This window comes from Callithrix jacchus, chromosome 5, assembly GCF_049354715.1.
Source record: "Callithrix jacchus isolate 240 chromosome 5, calJac240_pri, whole genome shotgun sequence".
NCBI classification, from domain to species: domain Eukaryota; kingdom Metazoa; phylum Chordata; class Mammalia; order Primates; family Cebidae; genus Callithrix; species Callithrix jacchus.
The window spans coordinates 44,675,823-44,703,303 of NC_133506.1; the positions used below are offsets into that span (position 1 = coordinate 44,675,823).

The 27,481-nt window shown below is 49.1% G+C and overlaps 1 protein-coding gene across 3 annotated transcripts in view; it reads left to right on the plus strand.

Moving 5' to 3' along the window:
• The window catches only part of KCNB1 (potassium voltage-gated channel subfamily B member 1), a 117,129-nt gene that overhangs the window by 58,634 nt on the left and 31,014 nt on the right, over positions 1 to 27,481 (plus strand). For 2 of the 3 annotated variants that reach the window (XR_013535226.1, XM_078371924.1), the window contains exon 3: positions 3,550 to 3,600. The exons of the other annotated variant lie outside the window; for it this stretch is intronic. Coding sequence is in view for 1 of the 2 variants with exons in the window: in XM_078371924.1 (XP_078228050.1) it covers positions 3,550 to 3,600 (51 nt within the window). In the remaining variant the exon portion in view is untranslated. The remainder of the gene's footprint in view (positions 1 to 3,549; positions 3,601 to 27,481) is intronic. 3 annotated transcript variants of the gene reach the window in all.

The following is a 27,481-nucleotide window of genomic DNA, read 5'->3' on the forward strand; positions in this document are numbered from 1 at the left end:
GGAGATACCCATGGAGAATTGCCTCCCAATACCACTTCAAATGGCATCTTGGAGGAGCCGGTGGGTTCATACCTGTAACATACCTTGCATCGTTGCCTGCCATGTGCCTGGCACTTAATCAGTATTAGCAGTTGTCATTATTACTCTCAGCTTTTATCGATTTTATCCCTTTCATCGCTTCTCAGCTAGTAGGAACTTAGAGGCCTCCTGTTCCGGGATTTCCCCAGTTAGGTGACTAAGAAAATCACAGCTTCTGTCCTTTCCAGCCAGTACATATCCATTTATCTCCTATGCCTCACGATGCTCTAACAGCCCCACCCTCCACCCCTTGTCTCCTCCCTCTGACTCCCCTCTGTTCTTTTTGGTTAAACAGCTTTATGGAGGTACAATTTATATACCATAAAATTCATTCATTTTAAGTGTGCAACTCAATCATTTTTAGTACATTTACAGCATTTTGCAGCCATTGCTACAGTCCAATTTCAGAATATTTCCAAAAGAAACCCCATGCCAATTTGCATTCACTCCCCACACTCCTTTCACCCAGGCCCAGGCAACCACCAAGCTGCTTTCTTTCTCTATGGCTTTGCCTCTTTCTCTTATGTCTTTGGGACATTTCACGTAAATGGCGCCATACAGTATGTGGCCTTTTGCATCTGGTGGCCTTCACTCAGCATCATGATTTTGAGGTTCATCCATGCGGTAGCACGGATCAGTAGCTCATTCCATTTCATTGCTGAGTAGTACTCTTTTGTATGGGCAGACCCTAGTTTTTGCCCTGTCACCGTCACCAGATTCCTGAAAGGATTTTCCAAGATCAAGATGATAAACGCTCTCGCGCACCACCAGGTGTAGAGCGGACATTGACCATTATTGCTCACATCACCCCTTGGAGCTTGTCCTGCCATCCTGGCCCCTTGGGATGTTTTAGCTAACGTAAAATAAGTCAGAGAGATTTGACAGGCAGAGTTTTAGAGACTTTTAAAATCACATAACAAACCCACTTCTATGAAAAGCAAGCAAAAAACCAGTCCAAACCTTTCTCCAACAAAAAAAGAGACATTCATAGTTTTTTTAAAGAGATGGGGTCTCATTCTGCTACCCAGGAGTGCAGTGATGCAACCAGAGCTCACAGCAGCCTTGATCTCCTGGGCTCAAGAAACCCTCCCACGTCAGCATCCCAAATAGCTGGGGCTACAGGCATGTGCCACAGCACCCAGCTTCACAAAGATTTTGTAGGCTGAACTTCCCCTGTCTCTTCCCAGCTCCATCTCCATGGCAGCCCCACACAATAAATAAAACAGGAAAGGAACAGAAGGAGAGATTTCTGATGCTTGCCTATAGAGCAGCCTTATTTCCTTTGATATTCCAAGTAGGACGATAACCACCAGGTAATTCTATGTTCCATGAAAAATATATAAGATCTTGAATTAATGGAAAACATCTGTTCTCCACTTTTGCCACCTCCACCCTGGCCATAGAGGAACCGGAGGTGTGTTTGATTAGCAGAGGATTCTATCTCAAATAGGGAAGACTCCTAGCCTGTTCTCAGCCATTCTCACTGACAAGGCTAGAGAGTGCCAGAGGGAAGTCAGCAGATGATGTTTTCTGACCTGATTTATTGGCCTTCCTTAAAATAACCCCCAGGTCTCTCTGTTATTATTAAAATCCTACATCTGGATTTTGGGTTCCCACAGGGCCCAGGAAATTCTTTCCAAGTTGGGAAGATGTTCGATTTCTCTAGAGCCAGATAACATACCACCCTCCAAAACTTAGTGTCTTAAAACAAATTTATTTGCTCATGAATCTACAGTGTGGACAGGGATGGGCAGGGCTGCTTCATTTCTGCTCTGACACAGCCTCCACTGGGGCAGCTCAACTGGAGCTCCCTTGCTCGCAGGGCTGGAAAGATGTCACCGTCTGTCAGTTCCTCTCCATGAGGTGGCTTGAGCTTTCTCACAGGAGGCATGTGGGTTCCAGGAGTGATCATACCAAGAAGGAGGAAGTGAAAGATACCAGTTTCTCAGGGTCTGGGTCCTGAAACTGGCACTGTGTCATTTCTGCTATATTCTACTGAACAAGCAATTGCAGAGCCCAAACTCAAGGGGAAGAGACAAAAGCCTTGTCTCTTGATGGAGGCGTGTCAGAGAATATGGGGATTATGTTTCGAGACTCACATAGTTGGCAAGTCCATGGCATGTCAGTAGGTCAGAAGGTTTTAGAAGACTGTTACACCATAAGGGCTCATCTCAGAGCAAGATGATTCTTAGAACTTCACATTGGCCAAAGTTGCTTTGGGCCAAATGTCATGTTGCCTAGCAGGCCAAGTGTGAAGTGGTTCCCCAGCTTGTCCATTCTCTGTCCTCAGGCCAGTGTCCTTAGCCCCCACCCCCTCAAGGGGCTATGCAGGAAATCCAGACCTTCTTGCCCAGCCTTGGCACATGTTTTCTCAGAATTGGAGAGACCCACAGGTGAGTCAGCAGGACATCATGCACATGGCAGCTCTGGGTCCCAAGAGCACCTGCTTTAATGGAATCCAGAGAATGTTTCCAAACACGTCTTCCCTTGCCTCTTACCAAAGCTTTTAGGAGAAAATCGCCAGAGCTCTCTGGATGTCTTCCAGGAACACACTGACAGTGAATTGTAACCTTAGCCTGAACTCATGGTGCTGCATGACTGGTCACCTTTGTCATTTGAGAGACCTAGAATCCCTGTTTTTTTCAGGCCCTGGCCAGCAGACCTGTGCTTATCTGCGTGGTTGTCTTAGCAACAAATTACCAGTGCCAGTGTCCTTTGAGGATCTTTTCTTGGATTCAGGGTGAGAAGACCCGAGTTTGAGGGCTGCTTCTCTTCTTAGGGGTGTGAGACATTAGGCAAGGTATTTCACTTCTCTTGGCCTTGGTTTCCTTTTCTGGCAGGAAAGTTTGGAGCTCACAGTTTCCCTTGAGCTCCACATAGTTCTCATGGTGTTTGTTTAACTACCTTGAGGAAACAGAGTGTACCTTGCCTTCAGCCACAAAAATACACTGACTAATGGGTATTGTTGCTACAGCCACCTGGACATGTGGCCATAAACTGTCCAACCCATGGTGGAATGTTGGGTTTGCCTTTCATGGAGAGAGAGATTCACGAGACATTTCAGAGGACTCTCTGTTGGCCCAGAGTCCTGAGGAGTCTGTATGGAGACCTGGAACTCATTTGCTTGTTCTTTAGTTAGTATGTACTGTATGCCAGCCCCTTGCTAGGCATGCGGACACAGCAACCAAGAAAAAGAACAAAGACCTGTGGCTTTGTTCTTTTTCTTGGTTGCTGTGTCCGCATGCCTAGCAAGGGGCTGGCATACAGAAGAGGGGGTAAGGTCAGAGAGATACGAAGGAGCCAGGCTCTGCAGGGCCTTGTGGGCTGTTCTAAGGGTTTTGGCTGTTGTCCTGACTATACTGGGAGACAGGGAGCTAGCTGTTTTGAGCAAATAAAAGTGCCCCGGTCTGGCTTAGGTTCTAACAGGATCCGTGTGGATGAACGTGGAGCGTGGACTGTGCTTTATTGTAGGTGCCAGCATGGAAGCAGGAAGACAGTGAGGAGGCAACTGCAATCATTCAGGTAGAAGGGGACATGGCCTGGCCAGGGCAGATCGCTGGGGGTGGTGAGAGGTGGGCATGCTGCAGCTGCCTCCTGCAGGCAGATCGCTGGGGGTGGTGAGAGGTGGGCATGCTGCAACTGCCTCCTGCAGGCAGATCGCTGGGGGTGGTGAGAGGTGGGCATGCTGCAGGTGCCTCCTGCAGGCAGATCGCTGGGGGTGGTGAGAGGTGGGCATGCTGCAGCTGCCTCCTGCAGGCAGATCGCTGGGGGTGGTGAGAGGTGGGCATGCTGCAGCTGCCTCCTGCAGGCAGATCGCTGGGGGTGGTGAGAGGTGGGCATGCTGCAGCTGCCTCCTGCAGGCAGATCGCTGGGGGTGGTGAGAGGTGGGCATGCTGCAGCTGCCTCCTGCAGGCAGATCTGGCAGCTCTTGCCGATGTGGTAGATATTCTGAGACTCCCTGTGGCTGGTGGCTCAGTGAGCCTTCCCCATCACCAGCCTCAGCAGGACAGTCTAGACTAGAGCCAGTCGCCTCTGCCCTGCATTCTGCCTGCCTGGTGATGAGGGGCCTCTCCCATCCATGCCCTGGGCACGGAGGCACCGAGCTCAGCCCACCCAGGGCTTCCCCAGGTTGTGAATCAGAGGGAGCTCTGGATTGGAGACTTTTACTCTGTGCGTGACACGCCTTAGCTCTGTGGCCTTAGACAAGTTCTTTCCCCACTTGGAATCTCAGCTTTCCTGTCTGTAAAATGGGAATAATGAAACCAACCCTGCCACCTCCTAGGGTGGCTGGGAGAATCCAGTGAGATACAGGCTGGGCACAGGGTTTTACGACAGCGAAGGGGGATGCTCGTGAGTGGGTTAAGTGTGTGTACATGGTATCATTTTGTCCTTTCCACCCTCTCGTGGGCTGTTGGGAAAGTTTAACCTTGATTCAGATCAGGCCACGGCCACGCTAAGTCAACATCTCTCACTTTGATTTGGTGGCTAAAAATCCTGGTCTTTGGAGTTGTTGTGGATCTCCTAGATTGGCGCTGTGAGATGCTGTTTCCAGAGGAGGCAGCTAAAAACCACAGACATTCCCTCCAGTCCGCAGCAAGACCAGCTTCACAGGCTGGGAATTCTCTCTTGCCCATGTTCAGCAGAGCCTCATCCCCAGGGGGAGGCGTGGCCCTGCCTCTGTGCCCTGGTGAACTTGTCCTATCCCCTGGGAGCACCTAAATTGGGACTGTGGGCTGCTGTTCCTCCTGAGAACTTGGGTTTACTGTCCCTGTTCTCGGGCCTCCCTGTGTCTCTTACTCCCTAAGGAGAAATAGGACAGGGTCTCTCCTGAGGAGAAAAGCCTGGAAGACATCTATTTTTTGAGACTCCTGGAATATTAATTTATAAAGAAAACAACAAAATGAAGACATCCCTGAAGTTGTGGTGCATTTAAGATGTAACATTGAACAAATTGTGACAACCTGCACAAAATGACAAGGTCCTGTAAATGTGACTCTCAAGATAACCCCAGGATGTACTCGATTTGTTTCCATTTTCACATTTGAAACCCCCGGTGTTCTCTAGGAGTGGTTCAGTATGGGAAGCAGGAGTAGCGTTGTTTGAGGAATGCACTGTTTTTCATTGTTATCATTCTGTCCCTGTTTGTGCACATAACCCACTTAGAGATAAGGTCAGAATTCTAAAAATACTGGAAAGCCGGTTTTCTGAATAGGTACTATGTTTCCCCAGTATGAAAGTCAAAGCATTCAAAAGGGCACACAGTGAAAAGTTCTCTCCCTCCCTGTCCCCCAGCCACCCCGTCCTCCTCCCCAGAAGCAGCCACTGCTGCCAATTTCCTGTTGTCCCTTCCACAAATAACATGTCCATGTATAAGTGAACACATATATGTGCATATTCTTTTTTCCTTGTTTTATTGAAAAGGGAGTTTGTTATACATTCTGTTCTCATGGTGCTTTGCTTGCTGACAACATACCTTGGGGACTGTTCCCTATTTATGCATATTGAGCCGTCTCTGTTCTTCTTTACAGCTGCATAGTATTCCTACTTACAGCTGCATGTAAATGACCCTCTGTTGAGTTAATGTTTTCCCTGTTGATGGACATTGAGTTTGTTTCCAAACAATGCTGTAGTGAATAATCCTCTACCTACATCATGAAAACTCTTGTTTAAGATCCTTAGAAGCCAGCACATAGGTTGTGCCCATAGTCCCAGCTACTCGGGTGGCTGAGGCAGGAGGTTTTCTTAAGCCCAGGAGTTCGAGGCTGCAGTGAGCTATGATTGTGCCACTGCACTCCATCCTGGGTGACAGAGTGAGACCCTGCCTCTAAAAATAACAATAATAAAATAAAGATCCTTAGGGATTGTGAGGTCTGCAAGGAATGGCACTCCCTTTTGCCCGCCCCCAACCCCTTCCTGGGAGCTAAGGTTTGAATGAGGAGGGCAGTCACAGAGTGGGGGAAGAGCATTCCAGGCAGAGGGAGCCACCATGCAAAGGCCTGGCGTAGAAATGAGCTCAATATATGGGAGAGCAGCAAGAAGGCTATAGTGGCTGCATGGGACCATGTGAGAGGGGATGAGGTTACAGAAGCCTTTGGGGGACAAGTGAGCCATGGTGAGATGGGAATGAATGAATGAATGAATGAATGAAGCCTGCAACACAGTAAGTAAAAAGACATGATACTCCAAGAGACAGGCCTGGTCCTCCCCTGACTTTTGGTTACTGGAAAGCCTGGCAGCTCCTCCCCTGCTGGATCCCCTAGACCTTTCCCCAGCATCACCCACATAGAGGAAAGAACCATGTGCCCCACCACAAGGCTGGGGCTCACAACCCCCACCCCCTGCAACACCCCAAAAGCTTCCTTCCGTGGACTTGGATCTGGTCTCTGGCAATACCCACGCTGGCCTGGGCCAATCACATTTTAGACGGATGGGAACTCAAGGGGCCACCACTCCAGTTACCTTGGCCTCCTTGCTGTATTTACATTCCCAAGGCATCTGCTGCTTCCCTTATTCCTCCCTCAGTCCTTGCATGGCCAGACTCCCTGTCTCAGTTCACAGGTCACCTTCTCAGGCCACTGAATATCAAGTTGCATCCCTGCCTTCTCCCTCCCACCACCCACCCATCCTGCCCTTTCCCTCGATGTTTGGAGCCACCATGAAGCGCGATGGTTAACAGCTTGAGTACCAAAGCCAGGCTGCTCCAGCGGAACCAGGAGAAGCTGTGAGCAACCTGCTTTTCAGCTCCCTCATGGGGCGAAGGTGATAGAGCTTCCACCTCTCAGGCTGGAGCAAGATTCAAAACAGGCAAGCCATTCTGAACAGCACCGGGCACATGGTCCTCCAAAGGCTTAGTCGTTTGCTTTTCTACCTGGTGCTGATCCCTGTCTTAAATGATCTGTCTTTGTTTTTTAATAGAGACAGGGTCTCACTGTGTTGCCCAGACTGGAGTGCAGTGATGCAATTGTAGCTCACTGCAACGTCAAACTTCTGGGCCCAAGTGATCCTCCTGAATCAGCCTGCCAAGTAGCTAAGACTATGAGTATGTACCACTACACCTGGCTAAGTTTTTGTTTTTTGTTTTGTTTTGTTTCTAGAAATGGGGTCTCACTGTGTTACCTAGGCTGGTCCCAAACTTGTGGTCTCAAGAAATCCTCCTGCCTTGGCGTCTCAATGTGCTGGGATCACAAGCGTGAGCCACAGTGCCCAGCCGATCTTTCTTTTTATGCATTTATGCATGTGTTGTCTGTCTCCCCTCTGAACCGTGAGCATAGGTAGCGTGTATTATCATTTGGGTTCAGCTCTATGCCCCCAGTGATATTTAATCAGGCCTTCAAGAAAGAGCTGGAGTTAGCTCAGGCAAGAGAAGTAGGGAGAGAACACAGCCCATGTGAGACCCCTGGTATTGGACTGGTGTGGGCAGCAGGGAGCTGCATGGCAACAGGGGTGCTGTTAGTGGGACTCAGATCCCATAGAGCCTTTGAACCTCAGTGGGAAGTGTGGATTTACTCCGAAGGCTCTAAAGCAGAGCAGTGACAAGATTAGATCTTATGGAAAGATCCTTAGGATTCTCTGGTGGGAGGAGTCAGAGGAGACAAGAGTGAGAACAAAACCAAATGGAAACATTGTTGCCTTTCTAGAGTCAGACAGACTCTCTCCCTCTGCTTGCCCTCTCCCTCCACCTTTCATGAACAAAAAACCATAACTCATCTTCACCCTCAGGCTGGCCCTGGCGCCCTTCCTCTTGTCCCACTCATTATTTTAATTAAACTCCGGGATCTGTTTTACTAAACTGACAGCTTGCTTAGGAAAACCAAAAGAGGAGTTGCCCAGAGCCAAGAAAGGGAAGTTGCCAGAGGATGGTGGAAAGGTTTCCATCTGCCCTGCGGCAGAGGGGCCCTCACCCAGGTCCAACACTTAAAGGGGCAGCCGTGCACTACGCTTAGGGGTACGAGCGCTGCGGTGGCCTCAGCTCCATCACTTACTGGTAGAGTGACGCAAACTCTGAAGCCGCTTTCTCATCTATAAGATGGGGATAATAATAGTTCTCTTGCAGGGTTTCATGTGGTTCAATGAGTTAACACAGTGCTTTTCAAACCAGTGGCCATAAAATCAATCGAAGGGATCACAGCCACCATTGAAAACCCAAGAACAGGAAGTATCAGAGTGCATTATCATGAGGGTACGTCTCGTGGGTGGAGCACTTATTTCAGGGTGTGTGTACTAGCTGGGGTTTTTTTAGAACTATATTTATTACTCTGGTCCCCGGTCCAGAGGCTTGAAAGCTATTATTAAAGTACTTAGGAAAGTGCATGCAGCAGGTGCTTAAACTGTGTTTGCTGATATTTCTTGTGGTAGCAAGAAAATATTTTCTTTTTTATTTCCCTGCAGTGTTACTGGGTTTTGCTCCATCTCACTCATGGGGAGACTGAGGCTCAGAGAGAGAAGCAGCCATCCCAAAGCTACATGACCACACTGAGCTGTGAACTGTGGCCTGACCCTGCCTCAAAATGGCCTGAACTCCCATCCAGAATCTTCGTGAGGTCAAGGGAGAGTTATGTGGCTGCCAATGGCATAATGAGAGTTCCGGGCAGCCAGGGTCTGGCAGGACGCAGGGCAGAGCTGAGTAGGAGGCTCTGGGGCTGGGCTACCCTTGGCCATGGCCCTGGAGGCAGCACAAAGCCCTACCCTGGAGACCGCACCTCTCAACACCTCCACCTGCCCACATCGCACACCCCACAGTTACCAAGGGAAACAGACACCAGAGGGGAAAGGCTGCATTTCCTTGCTTTCTCTTGGGCTTTCCAGAAGCCAACCCATCTGGAAGAGCTCTCCACATAGGGCAGGGGAAAATGAGTGGCTGAAGCAGGGCAGATTGGCAAACTTCTGGGACTTTCAGGAAGATTCCATGAGGCAAGGACTGGGAACCAGTGCCTGGCTGAGAGGCTGAGGGACAGGAAGTCTGGGTCCCAGCCTTGGTTCTGCTATGGCAGGGTTATGTGCCTGGGACCCAGTTCCTTCCCTCTCCTCTGGGCCTCAGCTTCTACATCTGTACAGTGGGTCCCATGACCTTTAGGGGACACACCACTCAGATGTCTCAAAAATGCTCCCATGGAGTCTGTGTTTCTAGTTCTGAGAGGTGTCTTCACAATCCCCGCTAGGGAAGGCATTGTGTACTCATTCACCCGGCAAACATTTATGGAGTGCCTACTGTGTCACAGACAGCTAGGGTTGCATGAGGGATCAAGGCAGACATAGTCCCTGTCTTCTGAGGGAACCTTCATTCTGGTGAATGAGACAAATTACCAAGTCAAGAAGGAAATGACGAGTGTGCCCAAAACCCTGAAAGAGGGTCACGGGATAACAGATGAGAGTGAAGTGGCTACTTTACCAGGGTGGCTAGTAAGGCCACTCTGGGAATGATATGTGAGCTGAGTGAGCACTGAAAGATTCAGACAGACCTGCAGAGATCTAAGAGAGGAGCATTCCTGGCAGGAACTGCAAGTGCAAAGGCCCTGAGGCTGGACCCAGTCTGGGATGTTGGAGGAGAAGCAAGGCCAGCGACTACAGCAGGGTGAGCTCAAGCTGGTGGGGGTGAGCCGGGAGAAGTAGCCAGGGCCAGATCAAACAGAGCCTTGAAGGCTGTGTGAGGCCACTGGCTTTCATTCCAGGCGCACTGGAACACCACTGGGGGCTTTTGAGGAGGGCAGTGGCAGGAATGATGCATGCTTTCAAAAGAGCATTCTGATTGGAAAACAGATTGCAGGGCAGAGGGAAGACACAGGGCCAGCAGTGAGAAAGCAGCTGCAACAGTCGTGGTGGGATATGTAGGGGCCCGGCCCAGGGTGACGATAGGGGAGGCAGAGAGAAGCGCTCAGACTATTCTGAAGGTGGAGCCCATGGGATTTGCGCATGAACAGAGAGGAGTCGAGGAGGGCTCTTGCGTCGTGGCCTGAACATCTGGGAGGATGGAGGCACCATTTGCCAAAAGAGGCAAAACTCAGTACAGAGCAGGTAGTGGGGGAGTAAGAGCTACATGTGGCCTCGCTAAGTTTGAGAGGCCTGAGAGACATCCAAGTGTCAAAATGAACCTCCTCCCACCCAGCAAGGCCTGAGAGCCCAGATAGAGGGTGGAGGGGAGCCTGCCTGGTGGTGAAGATTAATGCACATGACCCAGTTCTGTCTGCCTGTGGCTATTTGGGTCACCTGGACTGCAGGTCCTCACCCCTCTGAACCTGTCAGTCACCTCCACCCCACCCCACCCTGGCCTGTCCTTTTCAGTCTCTGCATGCTGCTGCCAGGAGAATGCTCAGGGAGGGAAACTGGAGCACCCCTCTCCCACTGGCTCTTCCATGAACCCCAAATTTCCCTGTCCCTTTGTCTTTGCTCTTACTTTACCCTCTGCCCAGAATTCCCTTTCTCCTATTCCAGTCTCACACATCCAAATTCTTTTCATCCTTTTATATCAAGCCCAGAAGCCTCAAAGAAACTTCCCAGTTCCCACATAGACTAATAAGAACCGTCTTTTGAATGCTTACCGTGTGCGAGGCTCTCTAAGAAGTGTTCTACCTTTCTGATCTCACTGAATCTTCAGAGGCAGAGATTGTCATCTCCGTGGTACTCATGAGAAAGTTAAGGTTCAGAGAGGTAGTCACTATCATTATATGAGCAAAGTGGCAGAGTGGAATTTGAACTCTATGATTTCTGTTATGTTTCATAAAGCAACTTAAACATAACAGAAATCAGAGTTCAAATTCCACTCCTTCTGCTAAAGGGGCTCTGGGCTTCTTGAGGGGTAGATTGAGTTTACTTAGTTTTTGTACCCCCAGAATCTGCCACAGGCTCTCCATAAATGCTTACCAAATGAATGGATGGATAGATGGATGGATGAATAGATGAATAACATATGAACAAATGGATAGATTAATGAACATATAGATAGTATGTAAGTAGACAGATGGATGGAATAGGAAAAGAGAGATAAGAGAGAAGTGAGAAAGAATTTCTATCTGGTGGAAGACGGAAAGAGCAAGTATCAGGCACACCCTTCTGTGCCTGTGGACACGTAAAGCCCCAGCCATCTGCTCACTTCTACCATATCCATTGGCCATGCCTAGCTGCAAGGGAGGCTAGAAACAGTCTTTATTCTGGGCAGCACATTTTCCAATACACATCAGTGGATCTATAACCCTAAGAAAAGGAGAGGATGGATAACAGGGACATGCTCTGCCCCACTTAATATTCTATCTCAGTATTTTTTTTCCTTCATAGCAATTATCACAATCTGCTGTTATTTTGTGTATTTGTTTATTGTCTGTCTCCTCTACTAGAAAGTAGGCTTCACCGTGGTGAGGAATCTTGACTATCATGTTCACCACTGTGTCTCCAACAGTACAAATGAATGGAAATTAATTAATTAATCAAGGCAGCTTGAGCTTTTTCCTTCCACACTAAATTTTTTCAGATTTTTCTTTTGTCAACATATAATTGCACCCTTGGGGAGATGTCAGACATGTGGCTGTCATCATGAATGCAGCAGTGCCGAGAGGGTGGCAAGTCCCTATTCTACAAAAATACAGTTTAGCTGAATGTCACTTAGGGAATGTCATGTCAAAATAATGTAATAAAAATACCAAACATGAATAAGACAGAGGAGAACGTTGGGAAGTTGAAGGTCCTCAGCGGGCCCGCAGCAGTCAGACCTAATTACTCAGGCAGGCTCACCCCTACCAGATAGGGTCAGTGCAGGAGAGGGGACTGCAAGGCCTGTCCAGGGCTGCGGCTCAGGTCGCTAATGGGCCCTAGAAGCCCCCTTCCACCCTGTAGGCTCAAAAAACTATCTTTCCTACCTGACCAACCCAGCGTTTCCCACCTGGGCTCGTAGGGAGGCAAAGAGATTCTGGTTTTAAAAGATGAGGTCACTCATTCTGAAATGTAGTATATCTGTGGCCTGTGTGGCCTGTGGTTAATAACAGGGGCTCTGAACCCAGCTCTGCCTGAGTTCAGATCTCTTGCACCAGAGACCAAATGGTCCACAAAGACTAAAATATCTACTGTGGGACCTTGCCCAAGGATCCCAGTCTCTCTGAGACTCCGTTTCTTCATCTGAACATAGGGCTACCTATCTCATCAGGGTCCTTTGAGCTAAGACATGTAAAGCCTCTGGAGTCGGGGGCCCAGCAATCCAGGGTCTGGGGGCCATATCTAGCCCACCCCCTGTTTTGGTACAGCCCTAAAGCTAATAACAGCTTTTACATTTTCAAGTGGCTGAAAACCATCCAAAGAAGAATATTATTTCGTGACCTGTGAAAACCATATAAAATTTAAATTTCAGAACAATCAGGGTTTTTTGGAACATCGCCGTAACTCACAAACCCATTTCTGTTTATCTACGGCTGCGTCTGTGCTGCCCTGCAGAGTTGACGGGTTGTGACAGAGACCATGCAGCCCCCGAAGCCTAAAATATTTACTGTGTGACCCTTTTACAGAAAAAGTTTGCTGAGCCTGGTTTAGAGAGCATTCCCTTATTCATGCCCTTAGGGAAGGAAGTGTGACGTGGAGACCAGGCTGCATTTATTACACACCGATGGTGGGCCACCCCTCAGGCACATTACATTTTTCATCCCTTTTATAATACTCTGAGGTTGGTGTGACTATCACCACCTTATAGATGAAGAAACTGAAACTCAGCCAGGGGCAGTGGCTCACGTCTGTAATCCCAGCACTTTGGGAGGCTGAGGCGAGTGGATCACCTGAGGTCAGGAGTTCAAGACCAGCCTGGCCAACATGGTGAAACCCCATCTCTACTGAAAATAAAAAAATTAGCCTGCGTGGTGATGGTCACCTGTAATCTCAGCTATTTAGGAGGCTGAGACAGGAGAATGGCTTGAACCCGGAAAGTGGAGGTTGCAGTGAGCATGATCATGCCATGGCACTCCAGGCTGGGTGACAGAGCAAGACTCTATCTCAAAAAAGAAAAGAAGAGGGCGAGGCGGAAGTGGAAACAGAGGCTCTAAGAGGTGGCAGAAGCTCCTCACCCTGGCCTTCAAAGCTCTGCCTGATTTGCCCACAATTGCCCAGCTGAGTAAGTGTTACAGCTGAGATTTGAACCCAGGGCCTTCTGATTCCACTGAGCCCACCCCCAGCTTCTCACACATACTGCGTGCCCTGCTGCCTGAAATAGCTCTGGGAACATGCCAGCAGCTGTGTCTCTCCAATGCTGGGCAGAGGAATCACGTGGAAGAATTTGTAAAGATGTGGACTCCTGGGTCCTAGCACAGACCTCCTGAATCATTATCTCTGCGGAAGGCCCTGGCATCTTCACTGCTAGCACACCACCCCAGTGGATTTCCACGCCAGAAGAGTGGTTGGGAGGAGGAGGACTCCATAGGCTCTAGCTGCCAGAGAAGGCTTCCTGAGGAACAGTGGGCAAATCAGGGAGAGGAGAGGCTACTCCAGGAAGGGGATCCTGCCCGAGCAAAGGGAGGGAGGCAGGAATAAGGCTGCTGTGTGCAGCGAGGTGTCACTTGGCCCCTCCCGACGCAGGGACAGGCTGCGTAAAAGCCAGCCAGGTTTCGGGGGTTGGGTGATGGTTGGATTCTCCCATGAGCCCTGGTGCTCCCAAGAAGTAAGGCAGCTCATCCTCTCAGGGCCTCCTCTCCCTCTAGGTCCTTAAAATAAAGTGCAAGCTCCTCACCCCGGCCTTCAAAGTGCTGCCGATCTGCCACCCACCTGCCTCTCCATTATCGTCTCTAACTGCTTTCCTTTGCTTCTTCCACACCGGCCACACTGGCCTCCTTTCTGGTACCCAAACACAATCGTTCTCATCTCAGGGCCTTCGCATGCACTGTTTCCTCTGCCCTGTGGTGCTCGGCCTCAGACCTCTGCTTAGCAGGCATCCTCAGAGGGGCTTTCTTAACCCTCTGCCTCTCTCCCACTGGCACTCTCTCCATTACCCACTAACTCCCTCCCTGCCATTTAATCTGTTTGATGGCTCCTTTGCTCTCTTGGGGACAGTGACTCCCAGAGCCCAGCACAGTGCCTGGCACACAGAAAGCACTCAGGACGTGGCGACTGAATGGACATGGAATGTGGAGCATGTCCAAGCTAGAGAATGGCTGAACAGAGGCTCTGGGCTTCCCTCTTGGCTACATTCTCAACACCCAGGGGCTGCTGGTTAAAGGCTTGGGATTATAAAGGCCTGAAAGTGGGCAGAGGTGCACTGGGGAGAATTCTCCAGATAAAACAAGGCAGTCAGAGAGGTGCGCCTTCATCCACCCTCCAGAGAGGAGAGCACACTGTCACCTTCTGGAATCCACAGGGCATTCCCTGCCTCCACAGACCCAGGAGCTAATGGCCATCCCAGGTCCCCTCATTGAACAAGCCCTGGGCCAGCCCTCCACATCCATGTTCCCACCAAATATTTGCAGTTCCATGATTAAGGAAGTCTCACTGTCCCCGCACTGCAGATGGGGAATGTGAGGCCTGGAGCGGTGAAGGAATTTGTCCTGGGTCTAGAGTGAAACTCCAATGCTGGTACCCAGTGCAGAGCCCGTTTTTCCACCATTGCGTTGTGGCTGTCACCTCATTTCCCACCATTCATACCATTCTTCCATCCTCCCTAGTGTGACATTGTCAGAAAGTCCTTCTGAGATCTAACTCAAAGCTGCAGCACATCACCAAGGGAGACGATCTCAAAGACAGCTTCTGTTTCCATTTCCGACATAACTTTGTGGCTCAGTTCAAACCAGGAAGACTTGAATGTTGAGAAGAGCAGGTGTAGAAACCGCAGACCCAAAGGAAGTCAATTGTTAGAAACAAAACTGCAGGGAATGGACTGGGGAGGGTGGGGGCCAGGGTACCTGGGTTCAGTCCCAGCCCCAGCACTCCCTTTGCTGTGTGACTTTGATCAAGCTAGTGACACTGTCTGCATCTGTCTGCAATTGTGGAAAACAGGGGTCTTAACAGACAGGCACATATGTCCAGGGTGCTGTGAGGTTTGATCCAGAAAAGTCAAAATGTGAGCTGGAGAGGCAGGCCTTGCCCTGGGAAGCAGGGCACACAGAGGGAGCCAGGGCCTAGTGGGGAGAAAGCCTGGTGACGGTGCAGTCAGAGGACAGCTCCAGACAGCGCAGGACAGCTGGAGATCAGTCACCAAGTACAAAGACCACAGGGTCCTAGGTCCTTCTCGGGAGCCAGAGTGGCCCAGAAGAAGGACTTGACTTTAAGGTGGGGCTACTCAACCTCGGCCCTCGTGACATTTGGGGCTGGAGAGTTCTCTGCTGTGGGGCCGTCCTGTGACTGTCAGGTGTTTAGCAGCATCCCTGGCCTCTACTCATTAGAGGCCAGTACCAACCCCACACCCAGTGTGACAACCGAAAATGTTTCCAAACATTGCCAAGTGTCCCCTGAGGGGCAAAATCGCCCCTGGTCGAGAATCACTGCTTTTAGGTGGCACCTGAAATTCTGGCAGCTAATTTCCAAAGCCGGTAACCTTCACACAGGCCTCAGACACACATGAGCAGCTCAAACACCTCCTGGCCTCTGGCAGGTAACAACCAGGAGCAGGAGAATTCAGCCCAGGAGCTGCCAGTTTGAAACTTCTGTTCCAGGAGGTGAGGCTGACCCTAGAGATCATCTCATTGTAAAGATGGGAAGACTGAGCCTGAAGAGGTAGAAAGACTTGTCCAACGTGGCAGAGTGGGACTGTGGCAGAGCCAGGCCTAAACCAGTCTCAGTTCCCCATCTGTAAAATAATGGGTTGGAGCATCTGGTCAGTGGCTGCTTGGCAAACTCTTCTCCCCACAAGACTCAAGTGGTGCTTCCTGCAGGAAGTCTTCCCTCACCTGCCCCCACTAAGGTAGACGTGTTTCTCCCAAATAGTGGGAAGATCCCTGTCTCCCTTTTCTCTCAGCTTTGCATCTGTCTCTGCACTGCCAGATGGAGGAAGACTAGGTCTTACTTGCTTTCACAGACCCTCTCTGTGCTGACCCAGGGCTGATCATCTTTGAGCCTTGCCATAAAGTTAAAATATATTCATTTTTATTTGCCTGTGATATATATGAAATATACAGCCCTTCACTCATTCAATCAGTGACTGAAACACACCAGGCACCTTGCTAGGCACTGCAGATATAGCAATAAGTGCAGTGCACACAATCCCTGCACTGGAGCACCCAGCTTGGTTGGGGAGATGCACATTACAACTAATTCTACAAATAACCAAAGCTAGTTCGCAGGGCCCAGAAGAGAGTGGAAGAGTGAGGTGTTCAGGATGTAAAATTGAAGGAGGAGCCCATTCTCAGGGTGGTGTAAGTGCATTTCGGTTCCGATAAGTGCCGCAAAGAAAAAAACATGCAGATTCTCTGGAAATATAAGCAGAGAGCTGTAGCCTAATCAAGGAGATAGAAGACAGTCAAAGAAGGCCACCTTGCGTAGGTGAGATGTACAAACACGTGCACCTTTTGGGGTCATGGTCCACCACTCCCAAAACCCAAGTCCCCTTTATATATAATACATGTTTTGTTAATTTCTCCCACCACTTAGTTCTCTAAAATGAAATTCGCAGATAATACACTATACACGTAACTTCGAAAAAAATCAACGTAATTCCCTAACTTTAGTAGAATGAATAATTACAAGGACGTCTGTATTAAACTCGTATGTGTTTCAGTATGCAAATACAGGGTAACGACGATGACACCAGAAAACACCGTGAGGTTGTTAGATGCTTCCACTACACATAGACGCGCCGTGAGTATGACTGTGACAAAAATAGAGAGGTACAGGTGTGCTGGCAGCTCTGCTATCACAAGTGGCACTGCCATCAGCTGCGTGACTTTTCCAATACGACGAATAACTCCTGGTAAAGTTCTGAACAGAAGAAAAGTCCAATTCTTCCCTTGCTTTCAGCATAGATGAAAACATTAGCAAAAGATATTCAGTGGGTGTATATATAAAAGGGAGTTTGCATCTACAATTAATTCAAACCAGTTATTGTTCACCTACCTGAGTATCCACTGGAACATTCCAATACTGAGCAGGACAAGAGAAGGTTATCCATGAGCAGGGCTGCCTTGGGCATTGCAGGTCACCCAGTGTCCCCAGACTCTGCTCACTTCATGCCTGTGGCATCCTCTCTCATCCTTGTGACAACCTCACACATTTTCAGAGCATGCCCTTATGGGCAATGCCACCCTGCTGAGAATCACTGGATCCAACCTCCAGCTGACAGTGGCCCCTGCTCAGAAGATCTTGTTTGTTATCTGTTGATCTTCACATTCCCAGTGGTCTGTTTACTTACACCGCGACGATCAGGGTCCTTGGCGCACTACGAGTGGTTTGTCTTTGCCTCCAGTTTGTGCAGATCCCTGCTAATTATCCTTGAAAGCAGAGAAGGCAACACAAGCGCAAATAAAGACTCTGAAGGCAGCAGCCCCTGGCTGAATCCGCGGTGCTTGTCTTGGCCACTCCTGCCTGACTCCGTGGACATTAGCCAGCTCCCAGGTGTGATGACAGCCAGAAACTGGCAATCTGTGCTGTCTGGAACCCCTGCCGATTGTTCCTTGGAGTCTGGACCAGAACAAGCTCTTCTACATGCCAGACACTTTTAGCTAGCAGAGTTTCGCATCTGAGTATGAGACCCGAGAAGGAAGAGAGACGGAAAAATTCCTCTATTTTCTCCTTCACCTGTTGGCCTTTCCCTAACCGTCCCCTACACCACCCTCTGCATTAGCTGGTTACCTTTCTGACTCAGAGAGGCCACATCTGGGATAAAATGCATCATTGCTTGGCTTCTGAGTTACCAGTTTTCAGGTCCTCATGCTATAAAGGTAGGGATTTTCAAAAGTAGGTGATAGATATTTACCTTACATAGTTATCGTTGGAACTAAACCCTTGAGGATATGATGTTCATCTTCCCCATCACCTACAAGGTAACGTTCTCATTCCCATTACAGATGAGAAAGCAGAGGCTCAGAGAGAGCTGTGACTTGCTCAGCCCTGCACTGCCCTAGTGGTAGAGTGGTGTTTGTCCCAGATCTGCCGCCCCCAGAGCACACCCTTGTCACAGCCACCGCACTGTAAAGTCATTTTCCTTCTCTCAGGGTAGAAATAGCTGTTTACCCTCTTTTCTATGAACAGATTTCCAAAGAGGCCTCCAGAATGTGTGTGATCAAGCCAGTGAATTCAAGAATACAGTGCTTATTACAGAACTTAGTATTATGGAACGAACTTACTATTAGCCGACCATCCACCCGCCTAATTAAAGGCCTGTCTTCTGTTTTACAAATCATGGCTTTCTGGAGCCTATAATTTCACCATCCCTGCTGAAGTCCTGGAGCACTGGGGGTGGAAGAATGGACTCCCCACGTCTTATTGAGGCTGGTGAGATCGGGACAGATACCATTAGCATGGCCTTGGGTTCCAACCACGACTCTGGCACTCAGGGACAGGACTAAAGTGAATCAAGGTCCACACTCACCTTGGGCACAAAAATACAAGATCAGGCCGCACACTGTGGCTCATGCCTGTGATCTCAGCACTCTGGGAGGCTGAGGCTGGAAGATCACCTGAGGTCAGGAGTTCAAGACCAGCCTGGCAAACATGGTGAAACCCTGTCTCTACTAAAAATGCAAAAGAAAAAAAAAAACTAGCTGGGTATGGTGGCAAATGCCTATGATCCCAGCTACTTGGGAGGCTGAGGCAGGAGAATCACTTCAACCCAGGAGGCAGAGGTTGCCTGCTGTGAGCTGAGATCACGCCACTGCACTCCAGCCTAAGCAACAAAGCAAGACTCTGTCTCAAAAAAAAAAAATCTAAGATTAATATTAATTTTTCCTTCTTCCTTACACTCCCATGTGGCTTAGCACACCAGTTACTGATCTTGTCTTTATTTAAAATGTAGATATTTTGTTCATCATGGGGTTTTTTACATTGTTTTATTTTTGTAAATGTTACATTAAAGTATTATTTATCTTGGGCTGGGCTCGGTGGCTCACCCTTGTAATCCCAGCACTTTGGGAGACCGAGGCAGGCAGATCACAAGGTCAGGAGTTCAAGACCAGCCTGACCAGCATGGTGAAACCCCATCTCTACTAAAAATACAACAATTAGTCTGGCATGGTGGCATATGCCTGTAATCCCAGCTATTCAGGAGGCTGAGACAGAAGAATCGCTTGAACCCAGGAGGTGGAGGTTGCAGTGAGCAGACATCGCACCACTGCACTCCAGCCTGGGTAAGAGAGTGAGATTCTGTCTCAAAAAAAAAAAAAAGTGGTTGAGAGAATCAGGCTTTTGTTTGTTTGTTCAATCTCCCAAGCTCTTTGCAAATTACTAAGAGCCAAGAAAATGTTAACATCCTGGGGAAGGAGCCTTCTCAGCAGCACAGCAGGAACAAAAACCTGGAGGCTGGACTAATTCTTCATTGCCCAAGGAGAACAAGGGAGGGACAGAGAGGGTCAGGTAAGAGACAGGGCACCAGCTCAGGAGACCCTAAATCCAGTCCTAGATTTGCTGCAACTAGTCACCTTGACTAGTCACTCCCACTCTGGCTGGTTCCCAGCCTCTCAAACCAGAATGAGTAAAAGGAGGGAATGGGGCCAGGAAAAAGTGTTCAGGCTCAGAAATTTTAGGTTGTCTTTTTCATTACATCCCCCAATATGCCAGTATACATAAGTGCTCAAGCACTTTTTGTAATCACAGAGCTGTGTAGCATTTTAGCCAAGCCCAGGCTGTGTTCCCTGAAGGCAGGGGTTGAGGACAGCTCCAGGAACAGCCAGAGAAAGTAGTGGTCAGTTTCTGCTTGGTCTGTGGACTTGAATTTGAGGGTTGGGGGTGGAGTTCAGACATAGACAAGAAAAAAATGGCTGAAGAGTTTTGTGTACCCACATGAGAGTTGGGGTTCCTCAAGGGGATTGGGAGAGGTGAGGAGTTCTGGTCCTAAACAGCTACAGATTGATTCAAACATCCTCCCTTTGTGGAAGGAGTCCGGTGACGGTCATTTTATTCATAGAAGCTAGCACAGGCTGTGAGGGATCAATAAATAATTGATGGAAAAAAAGATAAATACAACAAAGGAAGGGGGAAGGAGAGGATGGATGGATGGATGATAGGAGACTAAGAGATGCTAGATTCTGGATAAGTGGATGGAAGGGATGAATAGAAGAATGGAGGATGGGTGGAAAGAAGGAATGGAGGGGAAACTTCGGGAGAAAGAAAGAAAGAGAAAAGGCAAATGGAAGAAAGGGATGGAGCGACAAAATGGATGGATGAATGGAAGGAAAGAGGGAGGAAGCAAGGTAGGAAAATGCATGGACGGACAGATGGATAGGTAGGTAGGTGGATGGATGGATGAATAGAAGGAAGGAAATTGATAGATGTTAGACAAATGGAAGAATGGAAAGTTGGGTGGATGGAAGAAGGCCTAGTTCTGCCTCTGAGCAACAACCCATTAATAAGCATTTACAGAGTGCCTGCTCTGTACCCAGCGCCGTGCTAGGCACTGGCAGACATAGAAAAGTCAAGTCACGACCCTCCTTGCCTAGGAATTCACTGTCTGGTTGGAAGTCTCAAAGGCTGAGTCTGTTGCCCAAGGCAGCTCAGGTAAGAAGTAAAATCCACAGCAGTGCTCCAGTTCTGCTCACAAACTGGGCTCCTCCACTCTGGTCTCAGAAACTCTGAGGAGGACAGAACTTCTGGCCTGGCTTCATGCGGGGCCTGTGAGGGAGGCTCTTGGAATGTTCTGGAGCCCACCCAAAGGGCAGCTCAGCGAGGGCAGGATCCATGTCTGCATTGTTCACTGCTGCGTCCCAGCATCGAGCAGAGTCCGTCCTCATACTGAAGGTGTTCAGTGACACCTCTTCAATAAATGAATGAGTAGGTGGGTCTGAGTCCTATTGGCTGTGGCTGCAAGCTGTTCCCGTCACTTCGGCAACCTGGGCTCCCCTGCCCCTACAATGAAACTAACACTAGCCACCTTGCCCCACTCATAGGGGTATGGTGAGGTTTAGAAGAGAACCAGACAGGATTTTGAAAGTGCTTTGCATATTCAGGAGAGGTTTACAAATGGGGAGTGCGATGCTAATATCGGAAAGAGTAGTAGAAACAGCATCGGTCATGTAGCAATAATGGTCCCTGTGGTCACTGTGTTAAAAGTAGGATGATGCTGTCATTCCTGGCAGTGGCAATAGAAGTATTCATGAGAATAGTCACTGTACTGGCAATGGCAGTGATGGTCATATTAATGGTGGTCATAAGAATAACATTACTGGGGCTGGGTCCAGTAGCTCATGCAGTAATCCCTGCACTTTGGGTGGCCAAGACAGGCAGATCATCTGAGGTCAGGAGTTCGAGACCAGCCTGGCCAACACAGTGAAACCTAGTCTCTACTAAAAATACAAAAATTAGCCAGGCATGCTGCACTCCTGTAGTCCCAGCTACTTGGGAGGCTGAGGCTGAAGAATCGCTTGAACCCAAGAGGCGGAGATTGCAGTGAGCCGAGATCGCACCACGGCACTCTATCCTGGGTGACAGAAGAAGACTCCACCTTAAAAAAAAATTTTTTTTTAAAGAGTAACATTAATTGGTAGCAGGAGAGAAGAGAAGGAAGAACATTTCAGGAAGGAAACAAGATTCTGATTGCAGTTACAAGAGACAGAAAGCCAATTCAAATTGGCTTAAGCTTGAAATGAATGGGAGGGGTGATGCAACTGCAAACTTCAGAAGTGGTTCTGGCTCCAGCCCAGGTGCACAGTCGCTCAAACAATCACATCAGGGCTGTCATTGCAACTCAGTCTCTCTCCATCTTTTGTCTCTGCCCTCCCCTATGAGGGCTTCACTCTCAAGCAAGCTCTTTGGGCTCCCAGGCTTCCTATCTCCCATCTAGACAGTTTCCCTTAGAAGAGAACTCCTGGCTGGACACAGTGGCTCACACCTGTAATCCCAGCACTTTGAGAAGCCAAGGTGGGTGGATCATGAGGTCAGGAGATCAAGACCATCCTGGCTAACACAGTGAAACCCCATCTCTACTAAAAACAAAAAATTAGCTAGGTGTAGTGACACACGCCTGTAGTCCCAGCTACTCAAGAGGCTGAAGCAGGAGAATCGCTTGAACCAGGGAGGCAGAGGTGGCGGTGAGCTGAGATTGCACCACTGCACTCCAGCCTGGGCAACAGAGCGAGACTCCAACTAAGAAAAAAAGAAAAGAAATGGGATTGAGAGAGAAAGAGAGAACTCCTTCTCCCCCATGGTTGCAAAGTTCCAAGATCCAGTCTCATGGAGCCATGTGTCATATGCCCATCCCTGTTATTCATGAAGGCTGGGAGGGTTGGTCTATGCTGATTGGACCACACTGAGCCACTTCTGGAGCTGGAGGTGGCCTCAGAGTAGAGACATCAGAGGAGGGTGAGAGAGAGGTACAGGACAGAGGACCAGTGGGTAGGGCCAGGTAAAGATGACATGGATCCCAAAGGTAGGGCCAGGAAAAGATGACATGGGTCCCAGGACCCGGTGCCTGGTAATGCTCAAAAATTAATGTTTTTCGCTGTAAAACATTAATGTGCTATAAGGATAGGGAACAACCCATAGGTTGTGGGATAGAGCAGCCCTGGGCTCAAATCCCTGCTCTGCTACTTGTTAGCTGTGTGGCCTTGGGCAAGGCACTTGACCTCTCTGTGGCTTGCTCTCTTCATCTGTAAAATGGGTTGATTTTACAGATGATGGACTGTTTTGAGTATTAAACAAGTTGTTGCATGCAAAGTGTTTAGAAGAGGGCCTGGCACATTGTAGGTGCTCAGTAAATGTTAGTTATTATGTTCACTATCTATTCAGTGGACGTAATGGTGCCAACTCGTATGACTCACTAGGATTAAAAGCTCTTCCCTCCATCTGCTTCTTTCCCAGATCGTCATACAGCTCTATCCTCGAATTTGGGGTCTCAGCTCAGACATTACCTCCTCAGAGAAGCCCTCCCTGACTACCATAACTGATGATGTCACTACACCCAGTCACTCTCTATCCCGTTAGCCCATTTTCTTGTCTTCATAGCACCTTAAGGAGATCCCTGTTAATTTTCCTATTTCCTCATTTAATGTCTGCTTCCCCCACCCAAATGTTAGTTCCCTGAAGACAGAATCTGTCTTGATCACTGCAGTGTCCTCAGGATCTGGAAAAGTGTTTGGCACATAGCTTGGCTCCATAAATGTTTGATGAATGAATGAATGAATGCCCCTTCTCTTCCCAGATAACGTTTCTGTGCTGCATCACCCATCAGGGAGGACACTGGGGCAAAGATGTAGCAATGGGGGAGGGGTGCAGAGATGTACACCCCAAATAGCTGGGGTTGGGCTTTCGGGGGAGACCTAGGTGAGTCTGCTGCCCTCTGTCCCCCAAGAAGGGCTCTCTTAGGTCCCTGTCCCGGGTTGTCTAGAGGGTCTCAGCTCTGGGTGGCCTAAGGGACAGGAGTGTTCTTGACTTGAGTCATCCTAGCCAAGGTCAGGCTAAAGCCAGCAGGCTTGGGATTACACACCCTTCCACATCCGTCTGCTTAGCCGGGATTAGTGCAGACTCCACGCCCACGGGCCCAGGCCCAAGACAGGGGCTCCAAGAGGGTGAGTCAGATCGCCTCTCCCTCCTACTCCTCAGGCCCTTCCTACCCTGGGGAAGCCTCAAGACCCACCAGAAGCTTGACAGAGTGGCTGTATTTTCTGTGTATCTTCATTGCTGTTTATTGAATGTCTACTGTGTACCAGGCCCTGAACAGGGCACTTTACACACTTCAGTCTGGCAGACTACTGCTCATTTATTTATTTTTAACATTCAGTTCCTCAACAGTTATTAAGCACCTACGACATACCAGACACAGGAGTAGGCATGCGAGATCCTGAAGTTATGAAGATGGTCCCGGCTTTCATGGAGGTTTTAGAGGAAAAGACAGGCAGGGCGTAAATAAGTATTTTCATTTTTAAATTTTTAAATTTTTTTAGAGATGGGGACTTGCTCTGTCACTCAGGCTGGAATGCAGTGGCATGACATAGTTCACTGCAGCCTCAACCTCCTAGGCTCAAGCAATCCTCCCACCTCAGTCTCCCAAGTAGCTGGGACTACAGGTGCACACCACCACACTCGGCTAATTTTTGTATTTTTTGTAGAGATAGGGATTTACCATGTTGCTCAGGCTGGTTTCAAACTCCTGAACTCAGGCAATCTGCCTGTCACGGCCTCCCAAAGTGCTGGGATTACAGGCATGAGCCACTGCACCTGGCCATAAGCATTTTTTAAGTGCCCTTCAGCTCCTCCAGCCAGAGGTGAAGGAGGCAGGAAGGGAAACTGAGGGTGGGCAGGTAGAGCTTTATCGTGCACTCTCTAGGCCCAGGAAGGATGTTTGTGGCCCATCACCTATGGCTGGTTGTGGGGAGCTTTGCCATCTGTGAGAGAGCAGCATATGAATAAGCTTTTCCCACAAATGTTTGTTGAATGACTGAACGAATATTCTGCTGTTGCTCAGAAGCCTTCCCAAGCTCCCCATTGTCTGCAGGGTCGGGTCCAGACTCCTCAGCCGACGTCCACAGTGCCCCTGTTATCTGGCCCCAGTTGTTCCTCTGATTCCTCTCCATCTCAGGAAACACCACCACTAACCTCCCAGTAGCTCAGGACAAAACCTGGGATTCCACCTTGACTATTTCCCCTCGCCCCACACATCTGAGCCATCAGCGATTTGGTTGATTTCACCTCCAAAATACATGTTGAATTTGTCTTCTCTGTGGTGAACAGCCTGTGTCTCCTGCCTGGACACCTACCCCAGCCTCCTCCCTTTGCTTCCTGCTTCTATTCCAATCCCCCTGCAGGTTGTTCATAGATGCAGCTGGGGGCCTTTATTTTATTTTATTATTTTCAAAACAAAGTTTCACTCTTGTGGCCCAGGCTGCAGTGCAATGGCACAATCTCGGCTCAGCTCGGCTCACTCTAACCTCCGCCTCCCAGGTTCAAGCGATCTAGCTGCCTCAGCCTCCTAAGTAACTGGGATTACAAGTGCCCACCACCATGCCCGGCTAATTTTTGTATTTTTAGTAGAGACAGTGTTTCACTATGTTGGCCAGGCTGGTCTTGAACTCCTGACCTCAGGTGATCTGCTTGCCTTGGTCTCCCAAAGTGTGGGGATTACAGGTGTGAGCCATTGCGCCCGGCCAGAGCTGGGGGATTTTTAAACCTACATTAGGCCATGGCCCTGTGGCTCCCAGGATTCTCAGGTTAAAAACATCCTATTAGGTCTTCAAGGCCTTCCTTCTTTCTCTCTTCAAGCTCATCTCTCATGCCCTTTGCCTTTCTCCTTAGCATCAGGGACACTGGTCGCCTTTCCCCTCCTCTTCCTGCCAATCTCTTCCCTGCCCCAGGACTCTTCACTTGCTGTGATGGCTGCCCAGACCCGCCTTTCCCCAGATCTTTGCGAGCTGGCTCCTTTGCATTCCTCAGATCTCCAGTCACGCAATACCTCCTCAGGGAGGCCCTCCAAAGCCACTTGATCTACAGTAGTCCCATGTCTCCGGCCTATCATTCTTTATGCTATGATTCTGCTTTACTGAGGTATGAGAGGATGAGTGGTGGGGACTAGGAGGGGCTTCAGAGCAGTCTAGAAGCAGGAGAGACAAGGAGAAAATGAAGCTGGGGCTCTAAGGAAGCAGCAACATGGCTTCTCTGCAGCCATATACAGATGGGTGAGGGGCTGACCCAGGCAGGGATTCCATCCCCATATTCCTGATCCAGAGCGCCTTGTGGGCCCAGCTCTTGGCCCAGCATTCCCTAAGGAACCCATGACTGCTTCCCTGGCACTGTTTAATCTTTTCCCTCATCGCTGGCCACACTTCTAATGATTTATTCCTGGGCTCCCAAACCCAGATTCCTGCAGAAGCCAAGCAGGCCTCGTAAACAACACCCACAGGGTGCATGTGAGATTTCAGAGCGCAGGACTGGACTTGACACTGTGCAGTGACAGCCTGGGGTTGCCACAGAGCAGCGTGGACTAAGAATACCCAGAGCTTCAGATTTTTCCTGAGAAACTCGAATGTGAATTTATAGGGAAAATAAATGTTGGCAACGAATTCACCGTCTGGGCCAAAACTCCCTGCCAGCAGATGAGAGGGGTTCCTCCTGCTGGCAGGATGCCCTGGGGTATGCATTTTCCATACCTGACAACCACCTGTGCCCATTTTACAGATGAGGAAGCTGAGGCTCAGAGAGAGAATGTGATCATCCATGCCAGAGTTCAACCTATATCTAGAACTCATCTGCTTACCCAAAGCTGAAAAAGTTCCAAACTCTATACTAAAAGTGTCCACCTGATTTGTCGATTTCATCTTCCAATTCTGCCTGTTTCACACAGGAGACTCAGAGAGGTTAAGTTATGTACCAAAAGTCACCCAGCTGGCAAGGGCCAGGATTGGAACCCAACTTTGTCTGAAGTCAAAGTTTGCAGGCTAAACTGTTGACCTCTGTCCAGTTCCAATATGAAGGAGCTTTGAGAAGTTCAAGTGACCACAGAATCCTTGGTGGTACTGAAACAATGATCTGTACGAGCTCCTACTAAGTGTAAGCTCCTGAGGAGTGCTAGGACTTCTGAGAAGCCCTTCTGTGGAAACTCGGAGTTGCAGCCAGGACCCTTGGATGACATTTTTTTGGAAAGGGTGGGATCCTCAGGGATTTGTTCAAATGCTGACATCTGACAGCTGATTCACTTTACATGTCAACTCCTGGGCTTTGCTTCCTGCTCCTGCCAGACCCCAATGCAGGCTGGGAGAGAGAAAGCTTGGAGGATTCCAGATGCAATCTAGAATCTGCCCAGCAGCTTGGAGCTCTTGTGGGAGTTTCCACCCATGGGTTTATCTCCTCCCGTGCTTCTCTCCACCACTCCTTGCTCTATGGAAGAAGGGCACTGGCATTTCTTGAGGACCTGTCAGGTGCCACACACTTTCTTTGCGATATCTCAGTGTGATTCAGCCCCTTCCTTCCTGTGGATCCTAAAGCAAGCCTCTCTCTCTCTCTTTTTTTTTTTTTTGCCTCAGTCAGATAACTCTTTTTTTTTTGAGACAGAGTCTCGCTCTATCGCCCAGGCTGGAGTGCGGTGGTGCGATCTCGGCTCACTGCAACCTCCAACTCCTGGGTCCAAGTGATTCTCCCGCCAGCCTCCCAAGTAGCTGGAATTACAGGCACATGCCACCAAGCCAAGATAATTCTTCTGTATTTTTAGTAGACTCAGGGTTTCACCACATTAGCCAAGATGGTCTTGATCTCCTGACCTCATGATCTGCCTGCCTCGGCTTCCCAAAGTGCTGGGATTACAGGTGTGAGACACCACACCCAGCCAGATCACTTTTTATTTGCTAGGATCAGAAATCCAGCCCAACTGGCCTAATCA